General features: G+C 41.8%; 1 protein-coding gene across 1 annotated transcript in view; it reads left to right on the top strand.

Moving 5' to 3' along the window:
* The window catches only part of LOC131680858 (nephrin-like), a 386,752-nt gene that overhangs the window by 143,146 nt on the left and 218,518 nt on the right, over positions 1-25,088 (top strand). The window contains exon 6 of the mRNA XM_058961572.1: positions 2,756-2,959. Coding sequence (XP_058817555.1) covers positions 2,756-2,959 — 204 coding nt within the window. The remainder of the gene's footprint in view (positions 1-2,755; positions 2,960-25,088) is intronic.

Below are 25,088 nucleotides of genomic sequence, written 5' to 3' on the forward strand. Positions count from 1 at the left end.
ATCCAGATTCTTATTGGGCGACCATCGCCGGTATCCCGAGCAAACGAAAAGCCCATAATACACCCATACTCATGGGGTTTGACATGGGTGTTTGAAATGGGTTCAACCCATGAAAACACCATCACCATGGTCCGGTAGATCCCATATAAAATACCATATGTTGGTGTATTTATGGGTTTTTGAGACCATTTTATGGTGTCTTGATGGTTGTGAATTTTGGCATGGACCATGTTTAAGGTCTTTTCAAGGGGCTATGTGGTGTTTGAACCCATGAGTATTTGCTCGGGATTGCAGTACCTAACTACCTCTCATTGTATCAATAAGGTTCGTTGTGATTCCTGTGGAAAGGATATTGAAAAGTGTCTCTACTGTGGAGGAAACCCATATGATCTCCATCCCATGTCCTGTGTACAAACAGCGCAATGAGAAACTTAAGCGTTCCCTTCAGGGACGTTCTAAGCGATTTTTTGAAGAAATGCGAAAGTCTTCGGGAAAAGATAAAATCATCCAAGTACTACTACAAAGAGGATATGAATACTTCAAGCATATTCTGAAAAAAGCACTAACTAAGATACATTCCATTGGCGTGGCGAGAAATAACTGTAAAATTCAGTCCCAATGGTTCTTCAATCAGTGGAACGTTTAATCGACCACTACATTTGGTATGTTAGCTTGGGCGAGCACCCGCTGCATGCAATGCTATATGCATATCAGCGAGACAAGTCTACTTCCACCCTGCCACACAATACTGTCTACTACATAGAACGAGCTTTCTCGCAAAAGCCATCAATCTTAGGAGTTTTTCTCGATATTGAATGTGCTTTTGATAATGTGTCCTTCGAACCCATTTTGGAAGCAACACGAGGTCAAGGAGTACACCTTCATACATCACGAACTGGATACACGCAATGCTTAGCAACCGACATCTGCACTCATCGTTAAGACAAGTACAAAAACGCATAAGGCCTGCGGATGTCCTCAATGTGGTGTGCTGTCACCACTTCTATGGGAACTTGTTGCCGATGGCTTGTTGAGGAAACTTAATGAGCTTGTGTTTCCGACGTACGGTTTCGCCAATGATTATCGTATAATGATCACCGGTATTTGCATTAACACACTTTTTGATTTGATGCAACAAGCCTTATGTGTCGTTGAGCAATGATGTCTTTTTGTTGGATTATCAGTTAATCCAAATAAAACATCAATTGTTCTTTTTACGCAACGAAGGGCTACAACCGGAGCTCGTCCGTTGCATTTCTTGGATTATGAAATTGTTATCGCAAATCTAATTAACTATAGCTGACTCCTGATTCCAAACATGTCATGTCTTACAATCTCTGCATGGTTAACGTCGTAGAATAAGCGGGACTAATAATGCAATGAAATGCGCGCAACGAGTCGAACAGTACTGATCAATATTGGCAGAAATACTAATTGATTTCTGAAAATCATCTTTTCTTTATTTATGTAAATTATTCATCCGAAAGCTTTTCCAAAACTCAAAACATTTTGAGCGGCTTAGTAGAATGTCATAATTATCCCAAATTATGTGTTGGACATTTATATCACTGCCGATTATGAGAGGAAACCGATGACTACAACGAGATCGTAATCGGACAATACAGATCCAGCGAATATCACCTGATACTAGTTTAAATGTACATAGATTCGTCCTGTGTGACTGACTACAGCAGGAGGTCTTTGAAACATATACGTTAACGTTATAGCATATTCACGCTTGTCATTTCGGGGGTTACGCCGTTTATCTCAACTTTGTTTGTGGGTTCGTAGACGCGGTACTCCTTCGAAAAGATATTGTCTTCAGCAATACCATTCGTTTGCTTTAGACTGAAAAATTTTAACACGAGATTAAACATATTTTATGCGCTTCAATATAGTTTAAGAGAAGGATTTTCAAGATAGACTCTTAATCAAGATTAGATTCAGTGTAAGGCGATTTTCAGAAACACATGCAATATAACTACCAAGCAACGGTTAATTAACATGTCCCGTAACTCAATTCAATCATTGCTCGCAACTGTGATCTTCCAGTGAACGGTTCCCAGTATCACTACATAGCAACATTTTACCGGGAAAGTAACGACACCAATTTATCAAACTATTATAAACAACCTTTCCAAACGAATTATATGAAACCCGTCGAGGTGTTGCGCGTGTGATAACAAAACAATTAATTAACCATTTGCAAGCGGGTTGGCCTCTCGAATGCTGCATTAAATATTTCACTTCAAACAATGATTGAAAAAAAAATTATATATAAAATATCGCAACATAAAAACTGACTGATCATTAAGCACGCCATTTTTATTTCCCGATTTTCCCGTGCGCCGAAGCTCATTTAGAGTTTAATTAAATTCAGCATCGCGGACTTTTATGCAAACTTTATGGTGGGGTGGAATTGTTTTATTTATTTTCACCAAATTTAATTATCTGTAAACGATACAGTGCAGTGGGTGTGTGTGTGTTTGTGTCAGCAGATTCTGCCGATGAGTTTCGCTTTGCCCGTACCCACGCCGAACCGTTCCGCCGCTTGGATCGAATGTAATAATTTTGATATGGTAAAGCTGGTGCAGTGGAAATTCCATCAGGGCCAGACAACCAGATGAGCTTATTTAAAGGGGCGAGTCCGTTGAAAAAACATTTAATTTTATGCCATTTTCTGGCAGGAAATTACGACTTTATTCTTCAATAAAAACCTAGTTCTTATGTTTCTCGCTTCTTCTATTCCTTCTAGGTCGCCCAACACCCACCGTAAACTGGTGGTACGACAACGAAATAGTGAACCACTCCTCCACCATCCTGTCGGAGCGGCGAGTGAAAAACACTCTGATCTTGAACCGCCTCGAGCGGAAACACCTGAAGGCCATCTTCACCTGTACGGCGTCGAACAACAATGTTACGAATCCCATTTCGGCGTCCGTAACCTTGGACATGAACCGTAAGTATTCTTGGCTGACTTTTTGCATACCTACCCACACTCTCGTCTATTGTCTGTTGTTTGGTAATCGGCTGGTGTCTGAACAATCGAAAGTCTGCCCCTTAATTAGTCGACAACAAAACTGAAATTAATTATGATAAATAAAACTCCATTCGTCTCAAGCTGATTGGAATTTCGGCGGAAGGCATAATCCAGCTTTCCTTGAATGAACGCTTACTGTTTACGAAGCAAGTCTCGAGAAAGATTTTTTTGTTTTGTTTCGGCAACAAATTTGCTTAATTATTGCGGTTCGAGTCTTTTTCTCTAATTTCACCGGTGGCGCAGCGAAATTCGACAGCTTTACAAAAAGCAATGGATTTTTTTCGGGCGTCTTAAACAATGTCCTTCGGATCTAGGTCAGGTGCTGAATCGCTGAACCATCAGCCAATTCCGTTTCCGAACAATCAAAAACTAATTAGCTTATTGAAGTAAAAAGCTTTTCGTAACCGTCACCAGCGAACCATTTGCTTTGTTAGATTCCATCACACCCGGTTTAGCGAGGGGAAAACTTGGCCCAGAATCGATCCGGATCACAATCAAGCTAGACAATTACGGAGCAGGAAAAATGTTCCACATTAAAACGAGGGTCCTTGCTTTAATCGCTCTTTAATTCCCCCTCCAATGTGTGTGCATTATATTCGCGCAGTTAAATACCCCACCAAGCATCTTAATTACACCTCACAATAATGAGGACTAGCATCGTCAAAAGAATGAGTTCTGCTGGATTGTAGGTACTGGCGGTCGGTGATGGAAAGTAGACGCTGGGTGTTGATGAGGGTGATTGTGTGTTTCCAGGGCAACACAGGGCGGGCGGTATGTATGCGCGAAAACTTCCGACTTGTTCGTGCCCATGACAGCATTTATTAGCTCTTCACTCTCGTTTGCACCGCTGGGAAAGTTTGGGACGCCTCTCGCATGCCGGGAGTTGGCATGTGTTTCCGTCAATTTGAGAGCATCGAGTGACGTGCAACATCTTAATAAGAACGAAAAAAGAAAATAACAATAGACTTTCTTTTGTGCTCGTCGTTGCATCGGTGGGGGATTGGCTTTATGACAGCTATCGATTAAAGACGGTTATCCGACCATCTCGGAGTTTAGCCTATTTTGGACGAACTGTTAGGTTGGTTGGTTGTTTATAAGGGGTTTAACCTAATTAGTCATTCTCCCGAAAAGATGATAAAATGGTGGTACAATTGAACTGCCTTGCATTGTATAATTTCGTCAGTGGCGTAGTAAGAAAAATTTCCGGGGGGGGGGGGGGGGGCATTTCTCAGCTGTAAGCTAGACAGATATCGTTGTAGCGCCAAAGTAGACCTGTTTCATAGAGATTGTCAACAAGTTGGGTACGAAACTTTAAGATATTCTCAGCAAGTTGATCATAGAAAGAGCGAAGAGCCTTGTCGAATTTTGTGATGCAGGGCTGTCCAATGCGGAATGGGCCTTCACGGCTTGATGCAAGTTCTCATCGGAGTGTTCTGCATCTACGTACACATAAAATGCACATTGTCCAGCCGCAAAGGGATCATGTAGCTTCCATCCGCCGCAAACGGTCCATACTAGCCGTGTATTCACTGCAAACGTTTCATCGTGTCCACCCTTGATCTTCAGTGCTACACTGACTCCTAGGTGCTTCATTCCGATTAGTATACGTGGTCTTGCTTCGCGATGGGCAGTCCGCGGATTCCTCTGTATCGAGCGTTTGGTGCGTTAAAAGGAGGTTTTCAACAATTCAGCTCGCACTGCTTGGCTGTATTTTGTATTCCTGATACTTCCAGTCTGACGACTCGGGAGTTGGTCTCGTTTTGTTGGAAGCTTCCGGTCCATCTCATACACAACGGTTACACATTTCCTACTACCACCAACTCTTCTGACAGTTCCTGGTTGAGTAGTGTTAAATCTGACCCCCCGTCGAAGAACGTATACGTACGAACAGACCCCGAGCAGCACCGCTTGTTGATTAGTAATCTCTACAACAAAACTTGTTGAAAAGAAGCGTACATAAACCATTATTCAACTAATTTAGCAACTGAAAAAGCGCACCAGCAAAAGTATATGGTTATGCAACAAACCGCGGCCATTACATGTTGCAAGTGTTGCTTGGGACCGGTATTTGCAATGTAACACACCCGGTAGGTAACGATGGCAATTATCCTGAAGAATTTTGATTCTAGCAGGATGGAGCTACGGCCAATACTTCAACAACTACAATCGAAATATTGATTCCACGAACTGCCTTAGGCGATCGTGTTATTTCCCTCGAAACACTCCTCATCTTCCCGGATGACCAGCCCGACTGGCATCATGCTCGCTATCACGCAGGATTCATCGTGTGATACCGTGCGGTAAGCAGATATCACTCTGAGGCACATCACGCGGTAGGTGCTCTCCAGTTTCCGTAGGTAACTGGTTACCCTCAGTGCTCTTGACCATGACGGGCCGTCATACCTGAGGATAGATACGGCAACGCCTGCCAGTAGCCTACGTCTACTGGCGCACACCTTTGAGCTGTTGGACATCATCCTCGATAGTGCCGCGACAGCAGTCGACGCTCTCTTGCATGTATAGTCGACGTGGCTGCCGAAGGTCAGCTTGTCGTCTATAATGACTCCGAGAGACTTCAGACTCCGCTGTGAGGTGATCACGACTTCTCCCACATGGATAACTGCATGTTGTGCCGACTTGCGGTTGTTGACGATAACTACTTCCGTCTTATGCTGAGCGAGCTCCAGGCCTCTCGCGCTCATTCATTCCTCCACCGTGTTGATCGCGTGTTCTGCAGTTAGTTCTACCTCAGGGATTGACTCCCCATAGACCTCCAAGGTTACGTCATCGGCAAAGCCGACGATCTTGACCCCAGGAAGGAACTTCAGTCTCAGAACCCTGTCATACATGAGGTTCCATAGCACCGGGTCTAGGATCGAGCCCTGCAGGACTCCGGCGGTAATCGGAACCCTTTTCTGACCGGCATCGGTCTCGTATAGCAGTACGCGGTTCTGGAAGTAGCTTTCCAGGATCCGGTACAGACCCACCGGTAGCCTAAGCCGGTGTAACGAGAGCGCGATGGCATCCCACTTGCGCTGTTGAATGCGTTCTTCACGTCAAGTGTCACTAACGCACAGTATCGAATACCTCGCCTTTTCCGTTGGATCGCTATCTCGGCAGTTTTTATCACTGAGTTGATAGCGTCCACCGTGGACTTACCCTTCCGAAAAACAAACTGGTTGATTGACAGGCCGTCCGTACCTTCTGCGTACGGGGTTAGCCTGTTGAGGATGATCCTCTCAGGCAATTTGCCAGTCGTGTCGATTAGACAGATTGGTCTGTACGCCGATGGGTCGCCTGGCGGCTTCCCAGGCTTCGGCAACAACTCCAATTTCTGCCTTTTCCATCTATCTGGGAAGCGGCACTCGTCAAGGCATCTCTGCATAGCTAGTCTGAACATGTTCGGGTTCGCTATAATCGCTGCCTTGAGAGCGCATCCGGCCTGGAGCTTTGTTCGTTGCTAGGGAATTAGCCACTGCGAGTAGCTCTTCATTCGTCACCGGAGCCACCATTTCTACCGTGCCCGCACTGTCTCGTAGTGCAGGTGGCCAGGGGCTTGTGGCTCGAGACGGGAAGAGTGTTCCGATAGTCGTCGCCAACCGGTCCGGAGACCGTTCTGGGGGTGAAGAGCCCCCTTTGGTCTTGGCCATCACGATTCTGTAGGCGTCACCCCCCGGATTCGTGTTGGCGCTCTCACACAGGTTGTCGAAACACGCTCTCTTGCTGCTTTTAATGGCTTTGTTAAGGGCCAATTTCGCAGCTCGAAACACTTCACGGCGGTTCTCTCTTGCACCCTCGGTGCGGGCTCTTTGTATCCTACGTCTAACTCTGCGGCAGGCTGATCGTAGAGCTGCAATCTCGGCACTCCACCAGTATACCGGGCATCTGCCGTTTCTTGGCAGGGTTTTTCTCGGCATAGTGGCGTCGCACACGCGTGATAGAACAGCTACCAGCGCATCCCCGCTTAGATTGTCGGTGTTGTCTCCAGTCCCAGGGCCGCGGTGAAAGCTTCGCTGTCGAAGTGATTGGACTTCCACCTGACAGGGATCTCCCGCCCTCGGATGCTGCACACCATAGTTGATCCTAAAGCGGGTACTAAGACAAGGCGATGTGTTGTCCTGCCTGCTGTTCAATATAGCGCTGGAAGGTGTAATGCGAAGAGCGGGGTTCATCATGCGAGGCACGATATTCACGAGGTCCGGACAGTTCGCGTGCTTCGCTGACGACGTGGACATAATCGGTAGAAACAAGGAGATGGTAGACGGTACCCGACTGAAGCGCGAGTAGGACTGAAGATAAATGTGTCTAAGACGAAGTACATGCTGGCTGGGGGAACCGATCGCGATAGGGAACGCTTGGGCAGTAGTATTACGATCGACGGCAACGAGTTCGAGGTGGTTGAAGAGTTCATCTATCTAGGCTCATTGGTGACTGCGGACAATAACACCAGCCGGGAGATCAGAAGGCGTATTATCTCTGGAAGTCGGACACAACAAAACTTTGAGATCCAGGAAGCTTCACCACCGCACGAAATGCGCCATATACAACACACTGATTAGACTGGTGGTTCTCTACGGACACGAAACGTGGACAATGCTCGAGGAGGATCTGCAAGCATTCGAAGTCTTCGAAATCAGGGTGCTGAGAACGATCTTCGGTGGTGTGGGGGAGGATGGCGTGTGGAGGAGAAGGATGAACCACGAACCTGCGCGACTCTATGGTGAGCCAAGTATCCGGAAAATAGCTCAAGCTGGAAGGGTATGGTGGGCGGGGCATGTTGTGAGGATACCGGAAAACAACCCTACCAAGTTGGTTTTCACCTCCAATCCGGCAGGTACAAGTCGGAGAGGAGCGCAGCGTTCCCGGTGGCTGGACCAAGTGGACCAGAACCTGGCGAGTATCGGGCACCTGAGAGGTTGGAGACAAGCAGCAAGTGACCGAGTGACGTGGCGCAATATTGTGGAACAGATTAAATCATGTTAACATGATGTTTAATCAGGAAATATAGTATGAAAGCTAGCTGTGGGTCTAGAATTAGTGCTCTTCCCCTACAAGGACAATCTGGGCGGCAAACTTCGGACTGTCTAAATTACTGAGCCCTTCAGTTCCCTTGTGCTATTCAGTACCTTTGAGCGTCCGACTTGTTCGCGATCTAGTCGGTCTAGTCCCCGACGATGGACCTGACCTACTCCGACAGAGAGTTCCCCGGTGAGAGAAGTTCTCCCGAAGTCAGCTGGGTGTCAAGGTCAGTTCGGCGATTTCGGTGAAGCAGGGCGTCTGGTTTACTGGTGCCCTGATGACCCGCGACTGGTCTAGTCCCCAGCGGTGAATCTAGCTTACGCTGATGGAGAGTTTCCTGGTGAAAAAAGTTCTCCCAATAACGATTCTTTTTTGGTTTTCGCTTAATTTTTATCGAAACAACTGGTGGGTTGCCGTGATCGATTCCGAATGGAGCGGGACGTCCGGTTCGCTGGCGCTTCGACAACTCATACTCGGTGCTCTTTTGCAGTCTACTCGACTACTCTACTCTACTCTGCGGTGGATCTAGTTTATTTCTGCGGAGAGTTCCCTGGCGGTGATTGCTCTCCCGAAACCGTTGCTCGATGTTCATTACGCCGTTTCCGCTGTAAAATGGTCATAAACGACATCATAACTCTGTTTACTGCGTTCCACGTCTTTACGTCTTTATTCTGTAGGCTACATTATCCGGCTTGATGTCTGATCCTCCCGTTTTAAGTAGCTCCCTGCACGTCGCAAGGCAAGGGTCGGTAAAGGTTGGATAATGCGTAGGACAGAGCCTCTTCCTAGCAACTCCTATCCCTACCTCCCCGTGGTACTGGCCGGGAACTACGAGCAACCTTAGGGAAGATCGGGTAACCAACCCCGGTGGGAACTTTGGTCGTAGGCTGCTGCAAGCCTGATCGTCTGATCTCCAGGAGGAGCGGCTCAAAACAGCGTCTGTTCCCCATGTTAGGGGCGGCTGATCATCGTCCGAGTGCCAGTGAAGGACTCTAAGCTCAACTATGCACTATGGTCCTCCGGAAAGTTAGGGGGTTGGTGTTAGGCCCTGCGAGCCAGCCATAAAAAAACCAATTACAGAGAAAAGTCAACAAGATAAGAATGCGACCCGATACCAATGGCGACGACCACTGCGACGAAAAGGGACTAGCGATTGGAAGCTCGGAACGTGGAACTGCAGATCTCTCAACTCCATCAGGAGCACCCGCGTACTCGCCGATGTTCTCAAGGACCGTGGATTCGAAATCGTAGCGCTGCAGAGGTGTGTTGGACAGGATCCATGGTGCGAACCAGAGCTGCAGCAACACACAAGAGCTAGGGACAGCTTTCATTGTGATGGGCGATATGCAAAGGCGCGTGATCGGTTGGTGGCCGATCGACGAAAGAATGTGCAGGTTGAGGATAAAGGGCCGTTTCTTCAACATCAGCATAAATAACGTGCACAGCCCTCACTCCGAAAGCACCGATGATGACAAAGACGGTTTCTAGGCGCAGCTCGAACGAGAATACGACCGCTGCCCAAGCCACGACGTCAAGATCATCATTGGGGGCTTAAACGCTCAGGTAGGCCAGGAGGAGGAATTCAGACCGACGATTGGAAAGTTCAGCGCTCACCAGCTGACGAATGAGAACGGCCTTCGACTCATTGATTTCGCAGTCTCCAAGAACATGGCCATTCGTAGCACCTTCTTCCAGCACAGCCTCCCTTATCGTTACACCTGGAGATCACCGCTACAGACGGAATCGCAAATCGACCACGTCCTGATCGAGGGACGGCACTTATCCGACATTATCCACGTCAGGACCTATCGTGGCGCTAACATCGACGGTGATGGTTAAATTGCGCCCAAAACTATCCGTCATTAATCATGTACGGTACCGACGGCCGCCTTGGTACGATCTGGAGCGACTGAAGCAACCAGATGTCGCCACTGCATACGCGCAGCATCTCGAGGGAGAGTTACCGGACGAGAGAGAGCTCGACTTGGTTCCTCTAGAGGACTGCTGAAGAGCAGTAGAAGCAGCCATCAACAACGTAGCTGAGAACATTGTCGGGCACGAGGAACGGAAACGACGGAACGATTGGTTCGACGAGTAGTGCAGAGCGGTTTTGGAGGAGAAGAATGCAGCGCGAGCGGTCATGCTGCAGCATGGAACCCGACAGAATGTGGAACGATATAAACAGAAGCGGAGGCAGCAGACACGCCTCTTCCGGGAGAAAAAACGCTGCCTGTCCGAGGAAATGGAACTGGTGTGCCGTTCTCAAGATACACGGAAGTTCTACCAGAAGCTCAACGCATTCCGCAAAGGCTTCGTGCCGCAAGCCGAAATATGTAGGGATAAGGACGGGGCCTGCTGGCGGACAACCGTGAGGTGATCGAAAGGTGGAAGCAGCACTTCGACGAGCACCTGAACGGCGAGGAGAATGTAGGTACAGATGACCAAGGCAACGGAGGATTTGACTACGTCAGTGCAGTTGAGGACGGGAATGAACCAACTCCCACGTTGAGGGAAGTTAACGATGCCATCCAACAACTCAAGAACAATAAAGCAACTGGCAAAGATGGTATTGCAGCAGAACCCATCAAGTTGGGCCCGGAAAAGTTGACCACTTGTCTGCACGGATAGTAGTCAGGATCTGGGAAACCGAACAGCTACCGGAGGAGTGAACAGAAGGGGTGATCTGCCCCATTCACAAGAAAGGATTTGGAGTGTGAGAACTTCAGAGCGATCACCATTTTGAATTCCGCCTACAAAGTGCTATCCCAGATCATCTTCCGTCGTCTATCACCTAAAGTAAATGAGTTCGTGGGAAGTTATCAAGCCGGTTTCATCGATGGCCGGTCGACAACGGACCAGATGTTCACCGTACGGCAAATCCTCCAGAAATGCCGTGAATACCAGGTCCCAACGCGCCACCTGTTCATCGATTTCAAGGCGACATACGACAGTATCGACCGCGTAGAGCTATGGAAAATCATGGCGAAAACAGCTTTCCCGAGAGCTGACTCGACTGATCAAAGCAACGATGGACGGTGTACAAAACAGCGTAAGCATCTCGGGCGAACTTTCCAGTCCATTCGAATCTCGACGGGGACTGAGACAAGGTGATGGACTCTCGTGTCTACTATTCAACATCGCTCTGGAAATGTGTGATGCGACGAGCCGGGCTCAACAGCAAGGGCACGATCTTCACGAAATCCGGCCAATTTGTATGCTTCGCGGACGACATGGACATTATCGCCCGAACATTTGGAACGGTGGCAGCCCTGTATACCCGCCTAAAACGCGAAACAGCGAAGGTCGGACTGATGGTAAATGCGTCCAAAACAAAGTATATGCTGGTAGGCGGAACCGAAAACGACGGGATACGGCTAGCAAACAGCGTTACGATCGACGGGGATACCTTCGAGGTAGTGGAGGATTTTGTCTACCTAGGACCTTATTAACAGCTGACAATAACGTGAGCCGTGAAATCCGAAGACGCATCATCAGTGGAAGTCGGGCCTACTATGGGCTCCAGAAGAAACTGCGGTCAAGAAAGATTCACCCTCGCATCAAATGCACCATGTACAAAACGCTTATAAGACCGGTGGTTCTCTACGAGCACGAGACTAGGACCATGCTCGAGGAGGACCTACAAGCGCTAGGAGTTTTCGAGCGACGGGTGCTAAGGACGATCTTTGGCGGTGTGCAGGATAACTGTTTGCAAAACATTTTTCGAGTGCATTTGAAACAGTTCCGACTACTCCAGTACAGGTTGAAATCGGACTACGCGATGTTCCCAGTGACGTGATGAATCTAGGTAGCATCCGTTTTTCCGAAGAAGATATTGTTGCTGCCATTGAAAAATTGAAATCCTCGACATCGGCTGGTCCAGATGGGATTCCTGCTATTATTTTAAAAAGATGCGCTAGAGCCCTTTCTGCTCCTCTAAAACTGATCTTTAATCAATCGTTGTCGCAAGGGACGTTTCCTCTGTGTTGGAAAAAGTCAGTTATGTTTCCTGTCTTTAAAAAAGGTGATAAGCAGGACATAGCAAATTATCGAGGCATAACCTCTCTCTGTGCGGGGTCTAAGCTGTTCGAAATTTTAGTAAGCAATGTGTTGTTCCGGGAAGCCAAAACATATATATCGACGGATCAACATGGGTTCTTCCCAGGTAGATCAACATCAACGAACTTAGCACAGTTCACTTCACATTGTATTAAAAGTATGGAAGGCGGAGCACAAGTAGATACTATTTATACTGACCTTAAAGCAGCGTTTGATCGTGTTGATCACTCGCTTCTACTGGCGAAAATAGAAAGGCTGGGTGCCTCACTCAACTTCACTAAGTGGCTGGAGTCATACCTTGTTGGCCGTACCCTATCTATCAAACTAGGAAATATCGAATCACACAACTTCATAAATTTATCAGGTGTACCCCAGGGTAGTAATCTCGGACCCTTGCTGTTCTCCTTATTCTTCAATGACGTTTGTTATATCCTTCCACCAGGATGCAAACTTATCTATGCAGATGACCTTAAACTGTTCCTCATTGTGCGATCTGAATTAGACTGCATCGAACTACAGCGACAACTAGATGAGTTTTGCAACTGGTGTGCTCGAAACCGGTTGACTCTCAGTGTATCTAAATGCTCAGTAATTTCTTTCACGCGTAAAAAAAATCCAATCTTGTGGTGTTATACTATCTCAGGGAAAACACTTGAAAGAGTGTCAGTTGTCAGGGACCTTGGAATACTGCTGGATTCTAAATTGACGTTCAGAGATCACTATTCCCACATCATTGCGAAAGCCAACAGGAACCTTGGTTTTATCATCAGAATAGCCAAAGAGTTTACTGATCCATATTGCCTGAGAGCACTGTATTTCTCTCTCGTTCGCTCTGTCCTGGAAGCTTCAGCTATCATCTGGTGTCCGTATGCGAGTATCTGGATTAACAGGATTGAATCTATACAAGCTAGATTTCTCCGATTTGCTCTTAAATCTCTGCCATGGCGCAACCCGATAGAGCTGCCACCTTACATTGATCGTTGTCGTTTGCTTGATATGGACACCCTTTCAAAAAGACGAAATATCTCCAGAGCAGTGTTTGTAGGAAAAGTTCTAACAGGTGAAATAGATGCCCCAAATATACTTTCACAGATAAATGTAAACGCACCCCCTAGAAGCTTAAGATCGTGGGATTTTCTAAGACTCGACTATCAAAGTACTAATTATGGACAGAACGAACCCGTAAGGGCGATGTGTAGTGTTTTTAATAGTGTGTATGAATTTTTTGACTTCTCTGTTTCATGTGATATTTTTAGAAATAGGCTTAAGCGGTTGACTTAGTGCATTAGATTTTGATTTGTTAGATGTATTATTAATTAAGTAATGTAATGTAATTTAACGTGCAATATTGTTTAATGTGTATGTGTGAAAAGATAATGAGGTTTTTACGCCCATTTGGAGGGTGTCACACTAACTGCAAATGGGCTTTTCCTCATTCCATATTTCATATTTCATGTAGACCATGTAGGTCAGATGGAAAATCAATCAATAAATAAATAAATAAATAACTGTGTGTGGCGGCGAAGGATGAACCACGAGCTCGCTGCACTCTATGGCGAACCCAGTATCCCAAAGGTGGCCAAAGCAGGAAGGATACGGTGGGCAGGGCATGTTGCAAGAATGCCGGACAACAATCCTGCAAAGATAATGTTCGCTAATGATCCGGTTGGTACAAGAAGGCGAGGAGCGCAGAGAGCACAATGGGCGGACCAGGTGGAACGTGATTTGGCGAGTGTTGGGCGTAACCGACGTTGGAGAGCTGCAGCTACAAATCGAGTATTGTGGAGGCAAATTGTTGATTCAGTGTGACAGTTCGGTCGGTAGAAAAGGTTACACCGAATGCTGTCAGTGCTGTCAGTGGACTTGCCACAAAATTAGAGTGTAAGAAAATTGAATTCAAGCAACGTAGGTTTACATTGTAGCTATAGTAGTAATACAAACTCTTTTTCCCAATTAAACCGTCGAGAGGAACAGATAGTAGTGCGTAGTTATTTCTCGTGAGCCCTATTCCATCGGCGCACAGTGATGCCGCGATGGCAAAAACCCCCAAAAAGTTTTTATTTAATTCATATGCCATATTATTTTTTCCCAATTCTACGGCACTTCAGACATCATACTTCCAATTTTCTTGATTATCGTATGACAAATAAGCTCTCCAGAGCATTTTGAACAAGAGGTGTTGAAAGATGTTTTTCATTCCTTTCGTGGAAAACATATGGCGCTATAATGCAATAATACAACTAGGTTATTAAATAGGAAGGAAAAGGCAGAAACGGATCACTCCAACTTTAATTTGTGGCAATTTTTGTGTACTTTAAGGAAATCTTAGTGCGATCTTGCGCAAATCTGCGACAAAAGAGTTATGATTAATTTTTTTCACCGTTGACTGTAGAAACTACGCAAGGGCTAGGTATCAAGTTGTATGAAGTTGATAATCGCAAAAAATTTTTTTTTTGATTTCCAGAAAATAATCCAAGCTGATCTCAAATTTTGATGTCTTATTTTGATTATTAAGAACTATTGTGAAATAAACCGTCCAATGTTAAAAGTGATATTTTGATCATTTTGCACTTGGTCCATAACAGTACTTCTCACATTAACCAGGCCAACTAACGAATAAAATGGGTTTTTTGTATCGACAATGTTCAATTTATATTAAACCTTATTAATATGTTGGTTTCCACCCTAGAATCTTTTTTTTTTCGTTCAAATGTTTTTTTTCAGACATAGTTTTTAAAATGGCGTATCAAAACAATTTAAGAACATTGTGAATTATAAAAGAAAGTTTGATCGAAATGACGAATGAGTAAGTATCATTGCATAGTAAGTGGTAATTATTGACAAAATACACCGAAAAAAACACCATTTATTGCACCTAGCAGTGAGAATGAATGAAGTGAATAAAATGAACAATAAAATGTAATGAATTACATGAATATAATGAACGAAATAAAAGAATAGAATAAAATAAATAAATTGTATTAAATGAATAAAATGAACAAATTCTGGTTGGGCGATTTCAAAAAATATTTGTTTTGTTTTACATATTTGTAATCTATACCTATATAATATCTATATATGTATGGAATATCTATCACCCTGGCAAAACCGATTAAATCGTAAGTTTCAATAATAATATTCTATTTAAACTTTTATTTCATTATGCGTTTTCTATAAAGTCGTGTTTTCGTTTGTGTAGGCATGTTCCGTTCTAAAATTTTAGTATATCGTGTGTTTACGAGTTTTGATTTAAAAAGTGTTACTATGGCCAGACACGAGCTATTTGGGATTCTAGGTAAAAGAAACAGTTAATTTTTTTGATGAGCGAAATAAAAAAACCGCAATAAATACATCCTGGAAAACGATGCTCGAAATTCGACCTCACGGCTAGAAGACAGGGAAATGAATAGCATATAAATATAAGGAGTAGAACCAACCAAATGAATTTATGAATAAAATTTATATAACAAATAAAATGAATTAATCGAATAAAACAATTAAAGTAAAAAGAACTAAGGATATGAATTAAGCAAATAAAATTAGCAATATGAACGAAATGAATAATATGAGGAAATTTAATAAAATTAATTAAATAAAACAAGGAAATTACATCAAAATAAATTAAAAAGAATAACACAAATAAATAAAATGATGGAAAAAATTAAAGAACAATTTAAATAAACAATGAAAAAAATAAACAAAATGATTAAAATGAATTCATAAGTGATAGGAATAAAAATGATTACATGAATAAATTTCATAAAAATCAATAAATTTAACCATCATATAAAATTTCTGTTCTTGATCAAACGATTCAAATTAATAAAATACAAAAATGAATCTAATAAACAAAATGAGCAAAAATAACAAATAAAATTAGCAAATCGTCAAAGTACATAGAATAAAATATAGTAAAGAATAAAGTCAAAAATAAATGCCTATATTATATGTATAATCAATAAAAAATGAAAAATTAAAGATAAATTTTTTGTCATAGTTTCAACAATCTCTAAATATGAGCAATAGGGCTACTTTCGACGAATTTCGCGCCAACTCGAACAAATGTTGGCAGCACCCTCTCAGATTTTAATGAAACTTACTGTACATGAAAACTTTGTCACAAAAAGCCACTTTGCATACTTTGTTTTTCCAAAAATGATCTAGACTGTCTTTTGAAAAGGGCCAAACTTTCTTTACCAACTTTTTTTTCAAATGGCTATAGTCTAAAAATGACAAGTCCTAAAAAAAATGTTGTAGGAGTGATTTTCATAAAATTAGTCAAATTTTTAAATAAAAATATTGAAAAAATTCTTCGTTGACTCCTACACTGAAAAAAATCGGTTTTAAAAATTTAAAGTCGATTTACAAAAATACCCATTTTTGATTTGGATGAAATTCATTTGAAAAGTTATTTGAATAAAAATTTTCCTTGTCCAAACTAAACTGACTTTTTTTCAGTGCATTTTTATCGAAAATTAAACCAATGAAAGTCATAATCATCTCAGATTCCATTTTCCCAGCTGCTAGTTGCCTGATACATGCAAAAAGTATCAGTAACGAACTTGGTATATATTCATAACAAACTTGAATAAAGACTGGAAGGCTGGAAGATTGGAAGATCAGAAGACTGGAAGATTGGAAGACTGGAAGACTAGAAGACTAGAAGACTAGAAGACTGGAAGACATGAAGACTGTAGTTCATTTGTTCCTCTCAAAACTAATAAATTTCTAAAGTTTATTTTATGTCTGATGGAGCAGTAGCACAATACAAAAATAAGAAAAACTTCGCAAGCTTGTGTAGATTCCAATCAAAGTATGAGTTAAGCGCAGAATGGCATTTTGTTGCAGCATCCCATGGAAAAGGACCCTGTGATGCTATTGGTGGTACACTCAAGCGAATGGCAAAAACATCCAGTCTTGCTCGCGACTATGGAAATACCATAACAACTCCCCGAGAGTTATATAACTGAGCAGTTGAACAAACTGATAAAAATATCACAAAATTAATGTTCTGCTACATATTCACAACAAAATGTCAAAAGAATTCGAAGAGCTGTATAATAACTCCAAAACAATATCTGGTACTCAAAAATTCCACAGTTTTGTGCCTATTCCTAGTGGCGAAGTAGAAAAGGTTTTCTAATTCAAAAGATGAACCAAAAATATTTTCCTTGTATAAAAATAGTACAAAATAGCATGCTTGAAGATAATTCTAAGACAAATGTTATATATAAAATTCAATACATAATGTTGTGGTGGTTTTTTTCTTTCTCTGATTCTTCCTCAGCACTAAACAAGAAAATAAAGAAGTAATAATGAAATATTCGTTTAATGACGTAAACTCTTTTTAATGGGATTCTTGATTAAGGAGTTACATACCTTTTAATGATAAAAATGTCAAGAAAATTTTAATTTATGTAAATGAATAAAGCAATTATTTCATTACATCAAACTTATAATATTTTGGTAGTACACTTTTCAGTGAAATAAAGAAGCATACGTTTATAAAAATATTTTGATAATTGGTGGAGTTATGGCTTTTCCCGAAAACCGTTTTTATTTAAGAGGTTTGCGGTGATCACGATTGAAGACCAATAAATCATCTAAAATCCCAAAACTCAAAAAATTCCATTGGTATATGAGCATTCCTCGTACCTTTACGATTAGTTGAATAAAAAATAACTTTTTCCTGCATTCGAGAACGTTTTTAGTAAAAAACGCTGTTTTATGCTCTAAAAATTGTATTAAAAAATTCTTATCCATGAAACAAAAATTTATGAATGAAAAAAGAATCGTTAAGGTACGCGAAAAATTTATTACGATCAATTGAAAAAATAAGAAAATTGATTCAGTAGTTTTTCGACAATCGTGATCGCGAAAAAACCATTTTTAGTAAAACTACATTTCGAGATAATCGAGTTTAAAATTTCAAATTACCACTGCTCTTGGTAGACGAAGCGCGCTTGGAAGCACTGTAACTTTCGATCTATTTCTCGGATCTCTATAAAAATATGGGAAAACATTCTCCAGGAGTTGTACTTTCAGATAAAGTAATAAAAAAATTTCGATCTTATGAAAAATGAAAAAGTACTTAACCCCTAAATAAAAATATGCTTTGTTGCTAAATTAGACAACATCTTCTCACAAACCAAGTTTTATTGGAGTCTGAGATGATTATGGCATTCATTGATTTAGTTTTAGATAAAAATATACTGAAGAAAAAAATCAGTTTGGTCAAGGAAAAGTTTTTTTTATTAACTTTTTTCCTTAAAAGTGACAAACTTGAATTTTTGACGGTAAGTAGGAAACATAATTACCTATCTTGGAACAAAATTTCATCCAAATCAAAAATGGGTTTTTATTTGCAAACCGACTTTAAATTTTTAAAATCGATTTTTTTTTCAGTGTAGGAGTCAATGAAGAATTTTTTCAATCTTTTTATTTCTTATTTGACTAATTTTGTGAAAATCACTTGTTTAACATTTTTTTGTAGGTGCAAAGTGGCTTTTTGTGACAAACTCTTTATGTACAGAAAATTTCATTAAAATCTGAGAGGGTGCTGCCAACTATGAATACGATTTAGCGCAAAATTCGTCTTTTTGAAAGTTTGTTTACAAGTTTTTGGAAAAGTGGTTACATAAAGTACCAAAAAGCCTGCCGGTACTTCCATTCCATTCTTTTCCACATTCTTATTTTTATTTTATTTTATAATTTCATAGTTTGTTTATAATTTAATCATTTAAACTTGTCATTTACAAAAATAGCTCAATTATGTGTTTAATCCTAAACTAGCATATTTCTATTTGTTATTCCTATACAATAATCGAATCCAGAGGAAAATATCAATCGCATGAATGGCAGAGATACATTGTCCTTTCATTAAGTACATTTCGGCACTTTTTGGGTAACACTATTAGGAGTCTGTACAGAAATGGGATTAATACGAAATAATTTATCAAATTCATTATTTTTCTATTATTCAAAAGTGCTTGAAATGCTTGTTTGTACACGAATTTATCACAAAGAAAACGGTTAGTGATATAGGGATACTTTATTCGGAAACATTATGTTGTATTAAAATATTGTGAAAACTTATTTTTGGAGATTTTAATAAATATTGCGATAAATTTGGAAGTCTATTCAAGGTAGAGAATTAATGTCTTCAAAAAAGATTGTTTAGATTGTAACTTTGCTGAGAATGAAAATTTTCTAATAACATTTTTACAGTCGGTAGTTTTGTTGAGTTTTTTTTATGATTACTGACCGCTGAGAATTACGATTAATGCAATCAAAATTCGACATTTATATGAGCCAAAACGCAGACTGTTGCATTACAGTCAGATGATTAATTCATCAAAAATTGCTCGATAAATACATACTTTTACTATTTTACCTTAAGGATTTATATATGTTGTGCTTGGCCAAAAACCGAAAATAAATTTCATATATTTGTGAGTATCATATCCTCAATAGCGTTTGGTGAACTTTTCATGGCGAACTGAGCACTCTGAAGTTCATGGGGTATACATGGGTGCAAGCTATATCACAGTGTATTTCCGGAGACCTGTTTCAAACTTTAAGTATTGTTGTGCCGTGTTTCAAATCAACAGGATCAAACAAATAATAGTCTTCTGTGCTCTACGTTCGGGTACGTTTTCATTGAAATGTGAATAAATTACACAACGTGATTATCTCGAGGCGACTTTTCGAAAAGTGACCGCGTGATGACTAAAATATTCCAAATACCGCTGAACCAATCGATCTGAAATTTTCAGAGACTGTTTATAATTACACAATTTCAATTTTAACCATTTACACTTGTCCAAATATGAAAGCTCCCAAAAACCGTTTTTTAAGAAAAGTCGTCAACATTCTCGAAAAAAAAATATCTTCGCCAAATCCGTTTTTCGCCAAATCCCCATTTTTTATGGTTGGTAACTTTGTGATAAGGTGTAGGTATCAAGAATATTACTATAATCTTTTATTAATTTTTAAAGCTTAGCCTAAGCTGATCTCGAATTTCAATAGTTTTTTTATTGCTTGGAACAGTTTTGAAATATGGCAAATGTTAAAAGTAATGGTTTCGATAATTTTGAATATGGTACACAATTATTCTTATTTCGCATTTTAACTAGGCCAAATAGCCAAATAAAACTAATTTTTGTGACAATAATGTTCAATATATAATAAATTACTTGAATATCTTGAATATCTTGATTTATACCCTGTAATATCTTTTCGTCAAAATATATTAATAGTTTAATTGCTTTGAAGTCTGTACGAGGTAAAGTACCTTCAAAAAAGTTTCTTATGAAAAAATATTTTTTGTGGGAAGTTACAATTTCCTGTCTATATTAAATCGAATAATTGCTAATCTCACTTTCAGGCAGATTCGCCACTCACTTATAGAATTCGTTCTCTCTACAAGGAACTTGAACTCTTTCAGAGCGATCCAAAGATTTAAAGTTTGACAACAAGTTATCGCAGGGTTCTGCAAAATTAAAATATCTGCATTTATTGAAAATTGGGGTTTCTATTTTCTGCAACCAACCAGTTTGAAATTATTCACTGATTGTTTGAAAAAAAAAATCATATATATTTCGATTTTATTAATTTTTCCATTCGATTAACAAAGAAGTTACGGTTAGTTAATAATATCGGGTTATTACTGTACTGCATTAATATTTATGAAAGATTGATTCCTAATTATTCAAAAAAATTCCACAGTCATTTGTTTTGGTGAGTTTCGTATCGTTATCGACTACCGGAATTAAAATTTCTGATTGCCACAGATAGCGATTATTGCATCGAAAATGCAACATCCATTTTCATAAAGAAAGCATGCGTTTAATTGTTTGCTCATTCAGCATGATTAAAATCATACATTTCTCGAATAAGATTATGTTGGAAATCGATTCAGAGACCTGAAATCATGGAAAAAAGTTATCAAATAAATGTTTTTGTACACCTTTTGGGTTATTGCCAACTTCTGTATGGAGTGGAATCACTGTGCGGCGTCCCGTTTTTCGATTGTGCCTCCACGAGTCGTCCGTGTGCGAGTCCCGAAAGTTTGAACCGCCGGAAATCACGATCCTGCCTCAACACAGTGTTATCATGAAATTGATGCTGAACTAAATAAATGAAATGGAGCAAGGCTATATTGGGCTCTGCTAGACCTCTATAAAAACCATATAAATTCGAAAGCAGCTCCATCGAAGCGAGTTGGGTCCTCTTCCGCTAAGGTTTTATTCAAGACTTCAGCATAAAGCACCCTAACCCAACTGGAGTGCAAACCGGCGCAATGGGATCGATACCAGTAAGATCCCAATTACGGCATACCGGCAGCAGAACACGGATGCGAATAGGGAGTTCATCGAGTGGGCTAACGGTACTGGCTGCCCCCCGTCCCGTCAAAACTTTGGTAGGGTTCAGTTGAATGTTCCTAACTAGCGCCGATCCGGCTCTGAACGCGGTACCCCATGAAAGACCGCGTCTACCCTCGCATCGTACCAAACTTGCTTGCAAAGGTTAGCGTTGATAGCTGCTTGGAGTTGGGACCCAAAAAGCATGAAAGAAGACAAAAACAACAAAAAGAAGAAAAAATCCAACGATGCAAGTGCGGTGAGCCCGTTCGCCAAAGGTAGGCTAGTGAGGTCACCGACCCAGCGAAACGATCAAGTGCAACAGCAAATGCAACCGCAATAGCAACAGCAGCGAGAGCAGCCCATACCGAGTAAGAGTGGCGACAAACCAATAGGATGCCTAGGAAAGTTGGGGTATCAAAACCAAGTATTACCCAAGAAGTCCAGCAGTATGTGCTGCCTACAGTGACGAAGCTGAGGCAAAAATTGGAAGAACTCTACGAATTCGTGAACGTAACGTGCACGGACAGATCAGGAATCTAGTGATTAGTATCAAATCCGCCGTGGCGGCCGCCGAATGCGAAGCTGAACTGAAAACGTTGAAAAGACACTGAAGACCACGGAGATAGCGAATGCAGAAGCCTATGAGACGCCGAAGGGTAACCGGTATTCCCGTTCTGTGAATAGAGTGAAGGAAACACCAGGAGAGAAGGAGGAACTGAAGAAGCCCAAGAAGGTCGGTGAAAGACACTGAAACTATCGACAAATGGAGAGTGAATAGCAAACCGTAGAAGAGAGGATAAAGAAACAGAAAGAAAAGAACGCAATAAAAAGAAGAAAGAAGGCCGCGCCAGGAAAGGTATAGAGCAGTCGTCAATGCAAAAGACGGCGTGACGTACGCTGCGATCCTCAAAAGGATGATAGTGAATCCCAAGGTGAAGGAGCTGGGGAGAAGGTAGTAAGAACCAGGCGCACTCAGAAAGTCCACATTCTGTTCGAGCTGAAGAAAGAGCCATTGATTAAGCGCTTGGCCTATCGCGAACTCGTGGCAGAAACGGTGGGAGGATTAGCGAACGTAAGAACTTTAGTTCAGGAAGCAGTGGTCGAGTGCAGGAATCTGGACGAGATGGCAACAGAAAACAAAGTGAGGAGCGCACTAATAGAGCAATGTAACCTGGCGAAAGAGTCGATGTCAATCAGGTTCAGGAGGGCGTACAGTACAGACAGCAGCTATATGCTTATCACCAGCCGCAGCCAGCCAGCTTTTATCAACCGGTAAGATCATAGTCGGATGGTCGGTGTGTTCCTTACGATTGATCCCTAGGACCACTAAACAAACGGAGAGGTGTTTCAAGTTCCAGTGTTTCGGCCATCATGCAAGAAACTGTAGAGGGAGGTTTCCCTGTCCAAGAGGTGGTGGATAGCACACACGACGGCTTCGTGGTCACCAGGATCAACGGTGTATTCGTCTGTAGCTGTTATGCTCCCACACGGTGGACACTAGAGCAGTACAATCCAATGTTTCTAACTGACTCGTTAGTCGGACGAGCGCCGGTTATTATAGTAAAAGATTTTAACGCTTGGAGTAAAAATCGTGAAATGGAGTAACAGGCTGATCAACGCAAGAGGTTACCGTTTGTTGGAAGATGGATGTAAGACTGTGCGACGAAGGTTCGGCTATCGCATTCGGTAGACGGTCGGGAATCCATCATCGAAATAACATTCAGAATCGAGTATTGGTCTACGAGACCAACATGGGGCAGAGGCCGATAAGCGTTACAGCGGGAATACCTCAGGGCTCCATACTCGGTCCAACGCTTTGGAATAAAATGTACAACGGAGTGTTAACACTGGAACTGCCCAGGGGAGTCAAGATCATCGGCTTTGCAGATGGCGTTGTCCTGACGATAAGCGGGTGGTACCCTTGAGGATGTGGAGATGTTGACGGCTGAGACAATAGGCATTGTGAAAACCTGGATAACTGACGTCAAGTTTCAGCTGGATCATCACAAGACGGAAGTAGTGCTGGTCAGTAACCGAAAAAAAATCCAGCGTGTGGTAATCAGCATCGGGAGACAAGCCATTCCATCGATGCGTGTGCTGAAGCACCTGTATGTGATCGGTTAAATGAGAACAGCTATGCCGACTATGCATGCGAGAATGCTGTGAGGTCAATTAACGCATTGGTAACGATCACGACAAACGCCGAAGGAGCAAGATACATTCCGATCACGACAAACACCGAAGGAGCAAGATACATTCCTGATTCCTGAACACCGAAGGAGCAAGATACAGCAAGAGACGTCTCCTGATGGGTGTCTCATTCTCAATAATGAGGTATGATGTATCGGCCTGATCTGCTGCGATAAACTCAAAGTGGAATCGGACGAAGCTGACGAGCATATCTCACCTAATAGTTGTTCGTGTCACAAGTACGTACAGAACGATATCGTGGGAGGTAGTATGCGCCATAGCCAGGATGATCCCCATCTGCATCACTCTGGTTGAGGATGTGGAATGTTACAAGCGGAGCAATACATGGAATGCAAAGAGACTGATCAGAGCGGACTCGTTGGCTAAGTAGCAGCAAGAGTGAAACAACGTGGAGAAAGGAAGGTAGACCCAGCGACTCATCCCAAAAGTATCGCGGTGGGTGTTAAGAAACCAGGAAGAGGTGAACTTCCTTTTCACGCAGTTTTTGTCCGAATATGAATGCTTCCGAAAGTACTGGAATCAAATTGGGCAAGCTTCGTCACGTCATATACAAGAGTCTCCGGAGCACATGATCTACGAATGCCCTAGGTGCGAAGAATTTCGAAGGACTATGACCTGCGCGACAGTCGACAATATCGTCGAAGAGATGTGCCACGACGAATATACCTGGGACCATAGCTGGAAAATGTCATGGTTTTGACCAGTCATCTGGTGACTGGTCGCATGTTTGCTCGTGACATGTACAAGTTGCGGATTCTTGCGACATGTGACACAAGCGCGTGTACGATACATTTTCCCCGTGACATGTCATAAAGTTTGTACATGTTTCAAAACAAAACTGGTTTGTCAAGCGGCTGTACATTTACTGAACTGTGACATGTATGTTCGTTTGCGAACGGTCGCGATAATAGAAAAACAGGTTTGCTTGTTATGTGACATGTCGACAATGAACCGGTATTGAAAATGGGTAAAATATTGGATACCGTACTTTGGCGGATAATTGGAAATATAGAAAATGAGATAATTGTATTTCTTTCAACATTTCACAAATAAATATTGTTTGTTATTGCGGTTTAGAGGTGTTGAAAATCAATAGCTTTAGACATTTTAAACGCACACTGGGAAGTAAATGCGTCAAAATTGAAAAATTTTCAAGTTTTCACAGATAAATATTTTTTGTTATTGCGAGTTACTAGGAGTTGAAAATCAATAGTTTTAGACATTATAAACGCACAGTAGTTTGAAGTAAATGCGTCAAAATTAGAAAATTTTCATCTCTTCACAGATAAATATTGTTTGTTATTGCGAGTTAAGAGGTGTTGAAAATCAATCGTTTTAGACATTTTAAACGCACAAGGGGAAGTAAATGCATCAAAATTGAAAATTTTTCATCTTTT

This window comes from Topomyia yanbarensis, chromosome 2, assembly GCF_030247195.1.
Source record: "Topomyia yanbarensis strain Yona2022 chromosome 2, ASM3024719v1, whole genome shotgun sequence".
NCBI classification, from domain to species: Eukaryota; Metazoa; Arthropoda; class Insecta; order Diptera; family Culicidae; genus Topomyia; species Topomyia yanbarensis.